This window comes from Gymnoscopelus braueri (genome assembly GCF_963280865.1).
Source record: "Gymnoscopelus braueri genome assembly, chromosome: 17".
Taxonomy (NCBI): domain Eukaryota; kingdom Metazoa; phylum Chordata; class Actinopteri; order Myctophiformes; family Myctophidae; genus Gymnoscopelus; species Gymnoscopelus braueri.
The window spans coordinates 41,687,251-41,703,464 of NC_137617.1; the positions used below are offsets into that span (position 1 = coordinate 41,687,251).

Here is a 16,214-nt window from a genome sequence, read left to right on the forward strand (position 1 = left end):
GGACACATTGGGTACAGCCTTGTATAAAAGATTTGTCATTTTGCCTTGACCTTGAGTCAAACAGAAAGGTCTTATGAAAGTAACTCACCCTCTCCCTCATCGACCACAGCCTGCACCACCATGGGGAACACCTCCTTGTCCATGTCGAACAGTAGCTACAAGGAACAATCACAATCACTATAGTAGACAGAAACTTCTTATGTCCATATTTTATCTTTTTGTGTGTGTGTGTGTCCCGTAAATCAATGCCCTACTTGATCATCATGCTACAGTGTCACACAAAAGTAGCAGATCTACAAGCTCGAAACACGGCGCAAAGAGCTTGTAGATCTGCTACTTTTGATTTCATATCCTGAAAATCGGGTAGAAACCTTGTATGTTCAAAGTCATTACTTTATAATTATTATTAAAAAAATAGCCAATCTAAAAGCTCGACGCGTTGAGCATGTAGATTGGCTATTTTTTGTCACTTTTGTAACACTCTTGTGCAATGAACGGTGGCAAGTAAAAAAAACAAACATAAAAAGTTGAAATATGGAGATGGTTTCTGGTCCTCCTACCTCGTCATCGGCCCACTCGCTCAGGTTGACAGAGTGTGAGCTCAGACAGAACTGCTGGCACACTCCTCTCTTGAAGTGCACCGTCTCTGACTGCAGCGAGCTGTCCTGGGGATGGTAACTGCATGGAGGGGGAAAACAGTCAATCCAATCATTAAAAAAATGATACGGTAATTGAAAATGTATCATTTAATAACATTAATTTTGTATCAAATTATGCCCTATGTACTGTATATACACACACACACACACACACACTTACATTGGCACGCCGTTGTGGAACTCTTCGGTGGCCTGGTAGTAAATGGTGATGGCCACCTGTGTGTCCGCGTCGAAGGTGAACTCGATGTTGTAGCAAGCCCTGGTCTTTGCTTCCACCTCCTCCTCCTCCTCCTCCTCACCATCATCACCATCACCATCAACCGGTAACTTCAGGTCCTCACTGACCCTGCAGGAGCGAGGGAGCAGCAGAGAGAGACAGAGAGAGACAGAGAGAGAGAGAGAGAGAGTTTCAAAAGTGTATCCCAAGCTCACCTATCCCATGTGTATGTATAACTATTACTGACTGAAAACGCACAATTCTTATGGTTTTGTATAAGATAGTTTTTTCTAAGTTGCAATGTAACACAGCTAACATTTCTTCATTTTCTTTTAATTGTACATACATTATTTTGTTTTGATTGTTTTGTTGAACTTTTGCTTTGGCAAAGTAATCGTATGTTTTCTGATGTCAATACAGCCCCTTGAATTGAATTTGAATAGAGAGAGTGTTTACCTTGCTTACTGTAAATCGCTCTGGATTAAGAGCGTCAGCTAAATGCCTAAATTGTAAATTGTAAAAGAAGACTTGTGAAGAATTATTCAAAATCTTTCAGAATTTTCCAGGATTTTTCAAGATTTTTCGGAACGTTTCGAAAATAGACGTTCTACAAGTGATACTTGATTTGATATCAGCCCAGCCCTATGGAGAGTTAGTGGTACGTACCGTACGAGCCGTAGCGTGTCCTTACGGATGTTTATAAGGCTTCGTAGCGTCTTCACTGGTTCGTGGGGGGGTGGGGCCGCATACGGGAACTGTAAAGGCAAACAATGGCACAGGGTCAGATATGTTATATGATTATAGAACATATATATAGTACTTTACTGTTTGTCTGAAGGAAAAAATGGCCATTTTAATCAACATACAATAGACACAAGCCAGGAGTCTTCAACGTTTTCGGGCCAAGGAGGACCCCCTAGCTGAGAGAGAGATAAGCAGGGAAACCCTCTATATTGTATAAAATTGTGTTTCAGATTAAAATAAATGTTTTACTTGTTCTGCTCTTTTTTCCCTCTACTCCTATACCTCTTTGCCAAAAATAGCCAATCTACAAGTTCACAACACCTCGCAGTGCGAGGCGTTGTGAACTTGTAGATCTGCTATTTTTGGCTAAAGTTTTCCTCAGAAAAGGGATGCTAGGGTTCAAGTGGTTAATGTAAAAAAAAAAAATCTAATCACACAAAGATTTGTCGGCCACCCTGTAGTAACTCTGAGGACCCCCTAGTGGTCCCGGACCCCCTGTTGAATACCCCTGACTTACACTATCAATAAAAGGCATACAAAGCCCAAAAAAGAACTCTCCTGGCCACAGAGAAAGTGCCGGTCTGCACACTGTGGCCTTGGCCCGGGTTCATTAACACATCAGTGTATCAGACCGTTGCTGACGAGTGCTGAGCATGGATCTAAAAAAGTGCTCGGCCAGGGCCTTTCTGGTGCCAATGGGGCTGACACTTCAGTCACACTGTCTGTGTCTGCTGGTGCTTCTTGTGCGCATAATATGGACCACAGAGTGTACAAATAAAAGAGCAGGGTCAAACGGGCAAATCATCTTTGCCGCGACTCTGTAGGCCTGTCACAATTATTACATAATCGTCAATTTTCTTTGCATAATCGTCATAATCGTTTCCATGTTGAAAGATTTTCACACATTTTCAAATGTAAAAAAAAAGCAGAAATAGCAGATCTACAAGCTCTTTGTGACGCGCTGTGAGCTTGTAGATCAGCTATTTCTGCTTTATTTTTTTTATATATGTAATATAAATCTGCTGTGTGCAATTTTTTATTACGAAGCCTAAAAGGTTGGTTCCAAAGTTCAATACAAACACAAAATTAAATCGTTAATCGCAATTCTTTGAGTGACAATTAATCATCAACTTAAATGTGTAATCTTGACAGCCCTACGGCTCGGCCTGCAGCCTCGTGCTTATAGGACAGAATCACAGCCATGTTAAAGGGCAATACAGCAGGTCATATTGCTTAAATCTGTGGTCCTCAAACATTTTTATATATCAAGGACCTGCATGACCTTACAGCCAAAAATATTGAATGAGAATACAACGTTTTGTTCGCACTGACCTTCGTCAGGTACCTGACGAAGTTCAGTGCGACCGCACGACGACCTTCGAACCCATAGGGTGGTGTTCCCAGCTGCTCTTTGTGCTGCATTTTGAAAAAAAGGTCTATTGCTGACCGTGTGAAAGGGGAGACCGGCTGGTTTTGGGTTCTGAACACAAAAAAAAGAATCAAAGCACTTCTTCCTCTACCACTGAGTTTTGGGATTTTGAACGCAGCGAGGAGGACACCGCCCGAAGAAGAGGATGTGGTTACGATGCGTACCTCCACACCACTACCCAGTGGTAGAAAGTACCATAGGTACAATTTTGAGGTACATTTACTTTACTTACTCCCTGCCTGGGAGGAGGATGTGGTTAAAAGATACCCCCCCCCCCCCCCCATCTGAGCTGGGAGGAGCGGGCACACAGGAATTTTGGCCCCACGGTAGGTGTGTGTGTATGAATGGACCAGTGATTGGAACAGTATTCAGTACATTAAACATGTGGGCGTCGCAGGAGTTTTGCCTGGGTAACACACACACACACACACACACACACACACACACACACACACACACACACACACACACACACACACACACACACACACACACACACACACACACACACACACACACAGCATTCATTAGCAGTGCTGGGGTCAAACAGTGTGGCTCTTGTAAAGCTGTGAACCAATACATCCAAGCCTCACCCAGCCCAGGTACACTGGAGACACTTCAGTCCAGGTTCACACATTTTAAATTGTTTCATATGTCGGGTGGAAACCCTTACTTTTCAGGAGATGAAAAAAAAGAGAACCAATTGATCCAATCTAGTTATTATTTAGTCAATGACCGTCAAAGCTCTTGTTAATAATTTTCATCAGGTCAACGTTTATCAAACCCACAGACACACTTAACCACTTTCACTTACATTTTGTGTTTTTGGTTGGGGTCAGGGGTAGGATTAGACAATAAACGTTTAGGTTCAGGCCAGGGGTTATGGTTGGAGTTATGCCTGATTTCTACTTGGTTTTCTGTCTGTCTGTCTGTCTGTCTGTCTGTCTGTCTGTCTGTCTGTCTGTCCGTGCTCTCTTCTCCTCTCCTCCCCTCCCCCTCCTCAGCCCTCTAGGTTGAGAGTGATTCTGTGTGTTACAGGAATGGTAAGCTGTTGGCTTAAATCCATGTTATTACCAGCCTCTGTACTTAGTATGACTGCATCTACACTACACACACACACACACACGCACGCACACTATCACATCCCCCGACACACCTCACACCCCACACTCAATAAGCGAAAAAAAAATAAAAGAGGAAAAAAACTGGAAAGATTTTTTTTTTAATGAATCGAAAGCATTGAACTCTAACTGTCCTTGAGTAAATGAACAAATAATAATTTGGTGCATCCCTTTGCTACAGCCAGCAATTTCTGAAAGAAAGAATCCAATAAATTAGACCATCCCTAACTTTTTACTCCACTACAATTATTTACTTTGTAGATTTAGATTATTATTACAAAACATACATTTACTAATTAAGCCCTATTTTATACCCGAAAATAGCAGAGCTTGTAGATCTGCTATCTTCGAAAGATTTGGACACATTTTAGTACTTTGACTTTGGTACTTTAAGTATATTTTAATGCCAATACTTTTTGTACGAAATTATTCGGTCATGTTGGCCTTAAAATGCAATATCGGCATCGAACCGATATCAAAATAATAAATCAGTTTTAGCCGATATTTTATTTTATGATGCGAAGCCTGCAGAGCTAGTTCTGTCAGACAACTCAAAGGAGCACCCAATCAAAGGGGTGAACAATTTGGAACATTTTGAAATAAAAATTACTACATTCAAGTTGTTTATGTTGGGATATGGGCCAATATTTCAATATCGGTGCATCCCTAGTCTTGGAATAAAGAGGCATTGCTTTTTCAAATTCAGTGTTTATATGCCTTTTTCAGAAAGGACAACATTTGAACTTGTTTTCATACAGATATTCGACATCGGTAAATATCGGTTATCGACCATGACAGCAATGTTGACATTGATTCTCGGCATTGGCAGGAAATGCAGGCCTTGTACTTGTAACAAGAGTATTTTAATGTGGTATTGCTACTAAATCAGAGTACTCATTCCATCACTGGAGAGAAGCTACCACTGTAGCACTAGCTGGGGGGGTTATTATGGCTCTACTGTGCCATCTGCTACGAGACCAACAGAAATTATGTAACACTCATAATACAGCTGCAAACCTCTTTGGAATCAGTTTAAATTCCATACGGCAATTGTCGGTGAGGAGCTTTGGTGTAGAGGGCAAAAAGGAGGGGACCAAATGCAGACCCCAAGTGGTTAACGCCATTTTTTGTTTGATTAATTTATCTGCTACGGTACATGACGTGACTAAATCAGAACCTCCTCTGTGTAAATATTTGAATAACACATTAGTCCTCCCCGACAGCTGTCCAGGTGAGAATACCTACCGCTACTGGTCTGGTGCCCAGGAAGTTGAGGTCTGTGTTCTCCCCAAACAGGTAGCCCTCTGGGTGGGTCGAATCAAACTTCTCTCCCCCCATGATGAAATGGCTGGCGAAGTAGCTTCCTGTGAACAGAGGAGAACAAGACGTGTTGTTCAGATAACAAAGATCTGAAAAACCACTGCAAACGCTGCACAATGAGCTTGAGACACAGCGCTGCTGCTGCAACTATGAATCATTGCCTTTGTCTATAGAGCGAACCATAATGGAAACTGACAAAGTTCAAAACTAATATGGGGTAAATGCTTCTTTAGACACAGTGGAGCATTTAATTGGAACATGCTACCATTGTCCATAAAGAGCATTTAGTAGTCATAACAATAAGTAAATACAATAGGTCAAATCATGGCTTCGAGATAGTGTTGCAGTTTAGCACGGTTGTCGGTTTAATTCATTTATCTATGCTGTGAATAAGGTCTCAGTTTTAAAGTTTATATTGAACTGCAAACGTGAAAGCCAGCATAAACAAGAGTTTCACCTCACTTTTACCTGTAACTGTGTTGTGACAATAAAGTTGATTGAATGATTGATTGATATAGTTATATAGTTTTTATAGTGGCTTGGGGATCAATGTCTGCTCTGTTGTTATGTCTATCTGTACTACTAGACTGAGGACCACAATGGAATAAGTCTTTGACACTATTGTGTCTTTTTATCCTTGACGTGTTATTTCAGCGATTGCATTGCATTGCATTACATTGACTTGTAATTTCTCTCTTTTAACATAATGTCCAAGTAAACAAATCAATCAATCTTTTTGTGTTATCCTATTTTGTTCCTCAATCTTGTCTTGTTATACCGTTTTAAACCTTTGATCTATATCATTGAATCGTTACAGCAGACACTTTGTATTGTTCTAAGGCACAACCCCCACCCACATAAGCTGAAACAAAGCATTTCCTTTTGTCCAAGTACTAACTGACGACCGGTTCGGATTGTTAGTGACGTGAAGGACTGCGTGCTTGTTCAACCGAAGAGACCAAGGCGTTGAGGACAACAGGACTAAATAAAACTAGAAGTTCTGGGTGTAATCACAGTGTTGGCCGTTATCCTGAGACTATAATAATGGGCCAGTGAACAAGGGAATAACTTCAACCATATATTACCCAGGCAGGGTCATCACTCTGATTCAGATTGTGTCAAATAATGCATCCGTCAAAACAACACTGATGATATAGGGGGCACACACACATACACATACATATACATTACATAAGTGCATAGGTGTGTACATAGACTAGAGTAAATAAATATATGTACATACATACTGTACATAGACACACGCAGACACTAGCTCAATGACTGGGCTCCCTTCTTTCGCCACCTTATTATTACTTACAGCTGGTGTGACAGGTGAGTTGAGCCCTGGCTCTGTGTGTCACCAGATCCCAGGGACTCAGGGACAGGAACCAAGGGCTGGCAGATCAGGTTCACCACCACAATACGGCCTTTAAGGGCCAACACTTTTAATACCAGTCAGCCCTGTCCTTCCCATCCTACCACCTCTCCTTCCTTCCTTCCACCTCGGGTGACAACAGCAGCTATAGTGCCAAATGGAACCACATTTTGCACCATTTGTACCAAATCTGTTCCATTTCTACTCTCTCGGTTAAAGTTGACAATCAGGATTTTAACGTGTAGGAGAGGTTGTTATCAAACTAACACGCTTTTTCTAACTGACCTTGTATTTATTCATTTATTTTGATTCATTTGATCAGAGGGGAGATTTGTGTAACACTGATGGTCACCGGTGGGGTGTGAAGGAACTTCCTCTTCCTTTGGTGTGTCGCCCAGGTGGCGCCTGAAGCCTGACCTTTAAACTATGCCTAAAGCTAACCCTAACCCTAACCTCACAAACACTATGCCTAACCCTAACCTCACAGAAACTATGCCTAATCCTAACCTTAACCCTAACCTCACAAAGACTATGCCTAATCCTAACCTTAAACCTAACCTCACAAAGACTATGCCTAATCCTAACCTTAACCCTAACCTCACAAAGACAATGCCTAACCCTAACCTTAACTCTAACCTCAAAACCATGTCGACCTGGGCGAAACACCGGGAAAAGAAAGAGTCCGGTGGTGTGAAGGCAAGGTGGAAGCTATTAGGGTCAATGCATTGGAACGTAGCCCATAGCCACCAGAAGAAGAAAAGGTTGATATTTTGGCTCCTTTTGTTGTTTTTTGTTCGCCTGGTCACAGACAGGCACCTTGGGTTTTGAACTTGAGACTCACCATTGTTACAGTGTGCAAACCCTTCTTCTAGCTCAGTGGTTCCCAAACTTTTTAGCTCGAGACCCAAAAAGGACAAATTAGACGTTTTCCCGGGACCCGGACTATAGTGAAAATAGCAGATCTGCAAGATCACAACGCAGTGCAAAGTCGTTGTGAGCTTGTAGATCGCAGTCTGAAAAGGTTGAGAACCATCTGTTCTAGCTCATGGACCAGAGCTCTACCCTTCTTCTTCATTACTCTTCCTTCATGTCTCCTTCAGGATGTGAGCGTTAAAGGGCATGACTGTGTTTTTAGAGCATGGTGTTATGTCACCGGTCCAAACAGGGCAATGAGCTGAACACATTGCTATGATGACAGTATGTGCTGCTCTGTCCACAGACTGCATGTATAGGGCTGTCACAATTATGAAATAATAGCCTTTTTGCATAATCATCATAATCGTTTCCATGTTGAAAGAATTTCACACATTTTCAAATATTAAAAAAAAAGCAGAAATAGCAGATCTACAAGCTTACAATGCGTCACAAAGTGACGCGTTGTAAGTTTGTAGATCAGCTACTTCTGCTATTTTTACATGTATAAAATGATTAAATATGTAAATAATTTTAAGTTATACGTCATATATGCCCTTTGCAATTTGTGGTTATAAAAAAACAAACAAAAAATGTCTACAAGCTCAAAACGTGTTTTGAGCTTGTATATTGGCCATTTCCACTATCCATGTTTTTTTGTTTTTTTTTCTTAAAGTATAAAGCTATTAAATTATTTAAGTGACGTGTCACATCTGCCCTGTGCACCTTTTGTGAAAACGCCAAACAGAAATGTAATTTTTATTCATAATGTTCCAATGTTCAACGACAGCAACGCATGAATCGTTAATCGCAATTAAAATCGTCAAGTAAAATGACAGTTTTGACAGCATATACAGTACAGACTTACAGAGTGCCACTGGCTGACTGCATGGTTTAAGGGGAAATTGCTGACACATCGTTTTTTTGTGGGGGGGGGGGGTAGGCCTTTTAAGGGTCTGAGTCAGGTGAGCTGAGACGTGACTAGACGAGGGGTGGGGGCAATGAAACGTCCTCATCAAACATGGTTTCACTGTGAACTTTGAATGAAGAAAAATTCTGCACACGTACTACTCTTGCTCAGCAGCATTGAAATGTATTCAAAGTACACCGACGTTTCGGCGACGATTCGGTTTGATGCTGCTGAGCAAGAGCAGTGTGGGGGATCTTTCTTCATTAATGGCCATTTGATACTGGTTATGAATTTTTTAATATATCAAAGCAAGCCGCACACTAAGGCTGTCACCACATAGCTTAAGAGTTGATTACTCGGTTGGTTTGGTCTCAGACTTTGCTAGCTGATTAATTACGCGTTTGTATGCTTTTTTGTGCTGAATGAATTATTTCTTGAAAAATTATGAGCACATCTCTTGTAAACTCTACATGTAAGCCTTCATATAACCAGTCTATAGGCCTAGCCAGTAGCTACTGTGAAATCAACATTAGAATGTTCTGTTCTGTTCTGTTCTCAACCTCACCACCCTGGAAAGGCTGGTCTCTGCATGATTGTATGCAGCAAACACTATTTCACAGATTTCTTCACAGACCTAAAAAGTAGCCTCACACTCGTATCCCTGATGCAGTTCTTAAAGGAGAAATCCGGACATTTTAAGTGTTATCTTTGATGTGTCGTTACTCACCTACCGACGTAAAAAGTGGCATTGTTTATTTCCAGAGATTCCCCTGTCGTCATATTTGATGAACGAGCTAACGCTAGTTGCTTGTTTCTCTCCCAGAACCTGGCAACTTGGTGTTGCCATGTTGAGAAACAAGCAACTAGCGTTAGCTCGTTCGTCATTAGCGGTAGCCTCTCAGGAACTTTCACTGCATGTTTGACTATCATGAGACTCCACAATGAGTAGTAGTAGAGAAAAAAATAACTTTGCATCGGTTATAATAGACGAATTTCCCTATGCCACGCGCTCCCATTATGACAACGGAGGGGGTTGAAAATATGACGACAGGGGAATCTCTGGAAATAAACAATGCCACTTTTTACGTCGGTAGGTGAGTAACGACACATCAAAGATAACACTTAAAATGTCCGGATTTCTCCTTTAAAGGAGTAGTTGAACAGCGGAGTCTCAATTGAGTCTCCTACTGACTAGCCACACCATCATCGAATTATTGGCTCAGGAATGCAAAAATAAAAACGAAATCTCCATGAATTCAAGGCTTCATGAGGTGTGTAATTGATAGAAAATAAGTAATGTTTTGGGTGAACTACTCCTTTAACCCATTTTGGGCGGGAACCCCATTTGTAACTACACCTTTCAGGACGGGAACTCCTTTTGTGGTTCTTGTTGCTATGTACAGTATATAGCAACATACATTTGTTGTAATTTTTGAATAAAATATTTGAGGTTTTTCAGAAAACTTTTCAGGACTAAACGGGTTGAGACATAAAAATAACTACGGTGAACTTCCACAGAGGAATCATCTCTGATGATAAGGATGATATATACTGATTTTTTTTTACACAAAATTACCTTCAGCTGCATTTACCCATCCGCGAAAAGGTCCATTAAGGACGCATCCCATCCCATCTCAGACACACACTCACTCTTCGAAGAAACATAAAACAGATTGATGGCTGTGCTGACAGAGCAGTTATAGGGCCAACCGACGGTGCAAACACTGGTCATGACAGGCTACCAGTCAAACCTAATTGCTATTTGACACAGGGGAGTCCTCTAGGGGTGCAACAGTTAAACAAACTAATCGATTTTAATTGGTTACAATAAATCATCAATAATTTCGTAAAATAATCGATCCCTATTTTGAGCATGCAAAAAACAATTTCACGAATAATGACAATAGCCGATCTGTAGATCTGCTATTTTCACTATTTCTGCACGCCACAGTTGTGTGACAAAGTATAAAATAGCACCTAAGTGGTTACTCGATTCCTTGATATAAAAACTATATATATTTTAAACGCTTCTCGACTATTATATACCAAATCATCATCACATCACCACAACCAAAACTGTATTTCCGGGTAGGTAACGCGAGCAGCATCACATTAGTGCAATATAATTCATTAACCTTATTTCTAGAAGAACAGAACACTTATAACATTGTTATTGACTATTAGAAATATATTATTTTGATCTAAATATCCACAGGTTGACAAACTAGACACAGCTAATGTTCTGGACACATTCGTTTATTGTGTAAAATTATCCATAGCATCTGGTCTATTTGATTCATCGATAATTTAATCGATAGAGTAATCGCTAAGAAATTATAGTTTCAGCCCTATAGAGTCCATCAACCTGTTTGTACCTAGTCTACTCCATAAGGGAAGATTTGTCAAGATTTTGCAACAGATCTACAAGCTCACAATGCATCGCGAGCTTGCAGTACAGTTCGAATAGCCGAAAAAACTAAATAGGGCTTCGAGTGTTAACTGTTCCTCGTTTTCCTGGAAACCCCCTGAAGGACCCCTGGCCTGGGGGTTCTCGGGCCCCACTTTGAAAACCACTGGTGACAATCAACTTAAATAAATCTGAACTACCCTTTCACTGGGGTTCGACATTAAGGAGCCCGCCCACCCCCAAAATGGCTGTGCAGTCAAAGTCCTTAGTGTTGAGTGAACAAACAAATGAGCCTTATGGCCGTGCCCCTCAAACTTTTTCATGTCAAGAATGACCCCTAAATTGATATGTATTTGGTGCATAATTGATATGTACATGTATATTCAAAATTATTCAACATTTTCCAAAACGTCTTTTAAATGTCCAAAAATAGCAGATACTAGCTCGTCTCTATTTTTGAATAGCCAACGTATAAAACATGGATCATGAAGTGGTTAGAATTGTCATGCTGTATTAACATATTTTGCTGGGGGGGCCCTGGTACCCCCCCAAGTGGACACCACTTTGAGAACCAATGTCTTATGGGTCCATTTGGTCCCATTTGTACACTCTGAGCTAAAATAAACAATGAGGATTTTTTACACTATGTCAGTTCCAGTGTGGAGCCCCCCCCCCCCTCTCTCTCTGTCCACAGGTAGGTGGCTCTACTCCTCTGAGTCGGACACCACCAGACAATGTCTTGTCATCATGATGATGATGTCACTATGACAATGATAATGATGATGATGATGATGTTTAAGTTTAATTCATTTTAAGCCAGTGATTGTCTCCCCATTTCATTTCAAGGAGCTCCCAGTTTGATATGCATTTAGATTTTTAGGCCACATAGACCCTGGCCTGATTTGATAACATTCTTATTGCTGTCTTTGTATACATGTATCACTGGGACTCCCAATTTACACAGTACAAATCCTGTGTTCTCGTGTTTATTTATGTAGTATACACTCTCTCAGAGTCGAGAGTGAGACCCTATAATAAGGGTCCATGTATTTGGACTCCTGGTGGTTCCCTGCATGGACCCGACATTGAGAACCAGTGATTTAAAAGACATATTTTCTTATCCTTGGATCAAGACTGACCATCATAGATGTATTTGTATCGAGTCTGACTTTTACTTTCGTATCTGCAAATGTCAAAATCGATAAAAGAAATGATATGATAGTCTGGATCAGTGGTTCTCAACCAGTGGTCCGGGGACCACCAGTGGTCCTTGAGGGGGTTCCAGGGAGTCCCCAGCCAAATTAATAGTTAGGAACCAAATGGACCCTCATGTGTCTGTAACTCTGAGAGTGTACAAATGGAACGGGTCCATTTGGTTCCATTTGTACACTCTCAGAGTTAAATGAACACTAATGATGATGATGATACAGTGTAGACTGGGACCCCCAAGAAATCAGAATGGTTGAGTCCCTGGCATATCTTTTCAAATGGGGGTCCGTGGGCTAATATGTGTCAATTTGAGGGTCCTTGACGCGAAAAAGGTTGAAAACCACTGGTCTGAATGATCAAAACTGACATCATCTATGTATTTTATGGATCAAGACTTGATCCAAGGCTACTATTTCCCATAAGACAGAAACGCAGACATATTGTGATAAAGCCCCATATTCAGTCAGTGTGAAGTGATGTACAGTTGTAGTGAGTATAGTGACATGTCCATGACCTGCTGCTGCAGCTCAGTGAGTGACAGTGAGTGACAGTGTGTGTGTGTGTGTGTGTGTGTGTGTGTGTGTGTGTGTGTGTGTGTGTGTGTGTGTGTGTGTGTGTGTGTGTGTGTGTGTGTGTGTGTGTGTGTGTGTGTGCGTGTCCTCATAACTCACCAGATTTGGGTGGATAACGGTACACAGAACTGGACGGGATGTCCACCTCTTCCACGCCTACATTCTGCCTGCTGGTCAGAGCTCCCATCTCCAACAATACAAAATAATAACAATAATAACGATGATAAAAAAACCCAATAAGAAGAATTAGAGTCCCTACAGAACATAACACTGTATGTTGCTGTTGCTCATGTTCAACAACGTCCCCTCAGTGACAGTCATTCTCATCTATAATCCCACACAGTCCATTTATGTGTTGCTGCTTGCTGCACAACAAGGCCTTTATATCTTCCTCTTCTTGCTGTTGTTGTTGTTGTGAACGTACTTGTGATCGGATTAGATTGTCGTTTGTTTGCTCTGGTGGGAAAAAAAACACACAAGCAAAAACAGATCGACAAAGATCCTTATGTTCTGATGCAGATCAAAAACGCAACAACAACCCCAAGTAACCTAACCAGCAGCGACCACTCGTTTTAATACTGAGAGGCGTTCATGATGATGATGATGCGTCGACTCTCTCTCCTCTCCTCTCTCTCTCTGTGACCGTTGTGGTCGATGCAACAACATATGTTATGATGTGTTATTATAGACTTGCCTGTTATCTAGTAAATGACACAGAATAATACGCCGATCGGCGGCATCTTTTAGCGTCCAGTTTGGGTCGGGATGCTGCTGTCAGACTCTATCGCTCCCCCATGATGACGTCAGCCATAAATCCCGGACAGTGTTGCCAGATTCCGTGAGAGAAACAAGCAACAGGGCCTATGAAAACATTGCCCAAAAGAAGCTACTATTATGATAGGCCACACTTTTAAACCTAATACATATTCTATTATTTTTTTTTAAATGTAGACAATTTTAAAATAATTTTAACAACACAAATATTGTATAATGGGGTCCCTGGCACGAAATATATTTAGATGGGGGTCCGTCCGTGCCGTGGACAAATAAATATTAATTTGGGGGTCCTATATGTAAATGTTTGAGAACCACTGTTTAAACAACATTATGATTTAGGAAACGAGCCCAAATAAACAACTACACGTTAGAAACCAGCCTCTAAAAAACCGCAACCTCCAAACAACAAAATGTACAAGCGATTTTAGGAAAAACAAGCCAAAAGTAACTTATAATAAACGGACACGGCAACCCTGGGTTTTGCGCAGTCCTCCCATAGAATCTCCTAAAGCCGTGTTGTCTATATGGTCCGCAGTACCACGGTGTCGCTCCTCGCCCCGCCCCCTCAAAGAGCACAGATCTACAAGCTTAGGCGAGACTTCCAGCTTGCAGCAGGTAGCGCTTCCCTGTGCTACCAGCTTGTAGATCTGTGTTGTTGTGCGATTGCTGTTTTTTTGGTCAAACGGCGCTCTCGCGAGATCAATTTAGATGCTATAGCCCAGAAGGATGATCTGACTGTCGCCTCGCTGCCATTGGGTGGTCTTCTGTCTGGCTGTTGTTGCCAGGGCAACTGCTCATTGTTTTACAGTTAAAATAAAATACAGTCAAGGGATTCACAGTATTGATTGATTGATTGATTGATTGATTGATTGAATACTTTATTAGTCAGAAATGTAAACGGCACGGACAGTGCGTACAATCACACATTAAGGCTAAAAGGATAATACAAAAAAGTCCTGGGGACTTGTTTCCATTGTGGTCCTTAGATCCTATGTATTCAATTCATCATAGCATAAAAAATAACACCAAAATACAATATCATCAACAAATATAAAACACTATATCTACAGAGTAGGGAAGGGAAAAAAAGTGTGGGGGATGGCGAAGGGGTTCGGGGAATGTTGGCAGTGTATGCCATCATCTTCCTAATGGGAGAGGTGAGTTTACCCCCCCCCCCTTTGGCCTACTGAAAGATGGATTCTCAGGCCTGTTTTGAAGGAAGCCAGAGATCCACATGTTTTGAGGGATTGTGTCAGGGCATTCCACACTTTGGTGGCAGTGCATTAGAAAGATAATTTACCCATGTTTGTTGTGGGTAGTGTTACTAGATCGTTGTTGTCGCTCCCTCTGGTATTGTGGCTGTGGGTGTCACTCACTTTTTTTTAGGCAGTTAGTCAGATGAGGGTATTATTAAGGGCATTGAGGGCAGAGCCCCTTTGACTATCTTGAAAGCCAATCCCATTTTTTATTGCTTAACCCTGTCTTCTACCCTGAGCCATCCTAGACTAGCAAAATGTGTGGGGAATAGATGGGTCGTGGGCCCCAGGCCGAGAAGTAGTCGAAATCAGTTTGTTTTGGGAAGTCTAATGAAGCTTAGTCTTTTAGTGACATTTAGATGTTGGAAGAGGTGCCAAAGTGGCATTGAATGAGGGCTCGGGCAAGAGTCCTGAGAGCACTTTTGTTGACAAAAGAGGAAATTCTACTCAAAAATCTTGTTCTTTGATTTACTTTTTTGATCACACCTTTGATGCCATACTTTGACCTGTCAGTTTGTTGTCAAGAACACAGCCAAATAGGTAACCTTCTTTGCTTGAGATTACTATATTATCAACTCTGACCTTGAAATCATTTGCATTTACCTTATATACTGAGGGAATGTTTGGACCCAAAAATAATGGATTCTGTTTTACCAAGGTGCAATAACAGTTTGTTATTGGAGAGCCAAGTATGGATTTTTGTAATCCTAGGCTAAACATAAATAGCAAACACAAAAACAGAACAATTTCATGAAAATGTGAACCATTGGAAAATACAGTAGTAGGCTGTAGTAGTAGTAGGCAGTGCGATTAAACAATAATGCTATAAGGACACAAAAAGCCCCAAGGGGAGGGCTTGTTTCCGTTGTGGGCCCTATATATTCAATTCATCAAGACTTTTAAAAACCTACAATAACATACAATAAATCATCAACATTAGGAGCAATATACAAGTATATATGTACATGACCTTCTAGGCCATGGGATCGATCGACACTACTCCTGAACGTGACCTTGCTACGAGTGAACGGCGCCGACTGCAGTCGAGTCAGTGCAGTGCAGCGCGAGCGCCACCTACTGGCTCTGAAGAAGTACAATCAGCAAAATAAATATGTCAGACTAGATTGTTGAATAAGTTCCACAAATGTCCAAATGTTTCTTTACTGTAATAGTTAGGGTCAACTTATTTTTGAGAAACTTTACTGAAGTGATTATTTTGAGGAGGCTCGTTCTCACTATAATGACTTCACGTGGGTTTGCAAACAGAGCTGAATGGGACAGCGATTATAAGAGAATTACTGTGATT

General features: G+C 41.2%; 1 protein-coding gene across 5 annotated transcripts in view; it reads right to left on the reverse strand.

Moving 5' to 3' along the window:
* The window catches only part of rnf157 (ring finger protein 157), a 45,806-nt gene extending 32,142 nt beyond the window's left edge, over window positions 1-13,664 (reverse strand). For all 5 annotated transcript variants that reach the window (XM_080455356.1, XM_080455357.1, XM_080455355.1 and 2 more), the window contains exons 1-6: window positions 12,975-13,664; window positions 5,416-5,534; window positions 1,543-1,631; window positions 820-1,005; window positions 561-678; window positions 89-155 (exon numbers count right to left, since the gene is read on the reverse strand). In XM_080455356.1, coding sequence (XP_080311482.1) covers window positions 89-155; window positions 561-678; window positions 820-1,005; window positions 1,543-1,631; window positions 5,416-5,534; window positions 12,975-13,062 — 667 coding nt within the window. In that variant the 5' untranslated portion in view covers window positions 13,063-13,664. The remainder of the gene's footprint in view (window positions 1-88; window positions 156-560; window positions 679-819; window positions 1,006-1,542; window positions 1,632-5,415; window positions 5,535-12,974) is intronic.
* Between the last annotated feature and the right edge of the window lie 2,550 nt (window positions 13,665-16,214).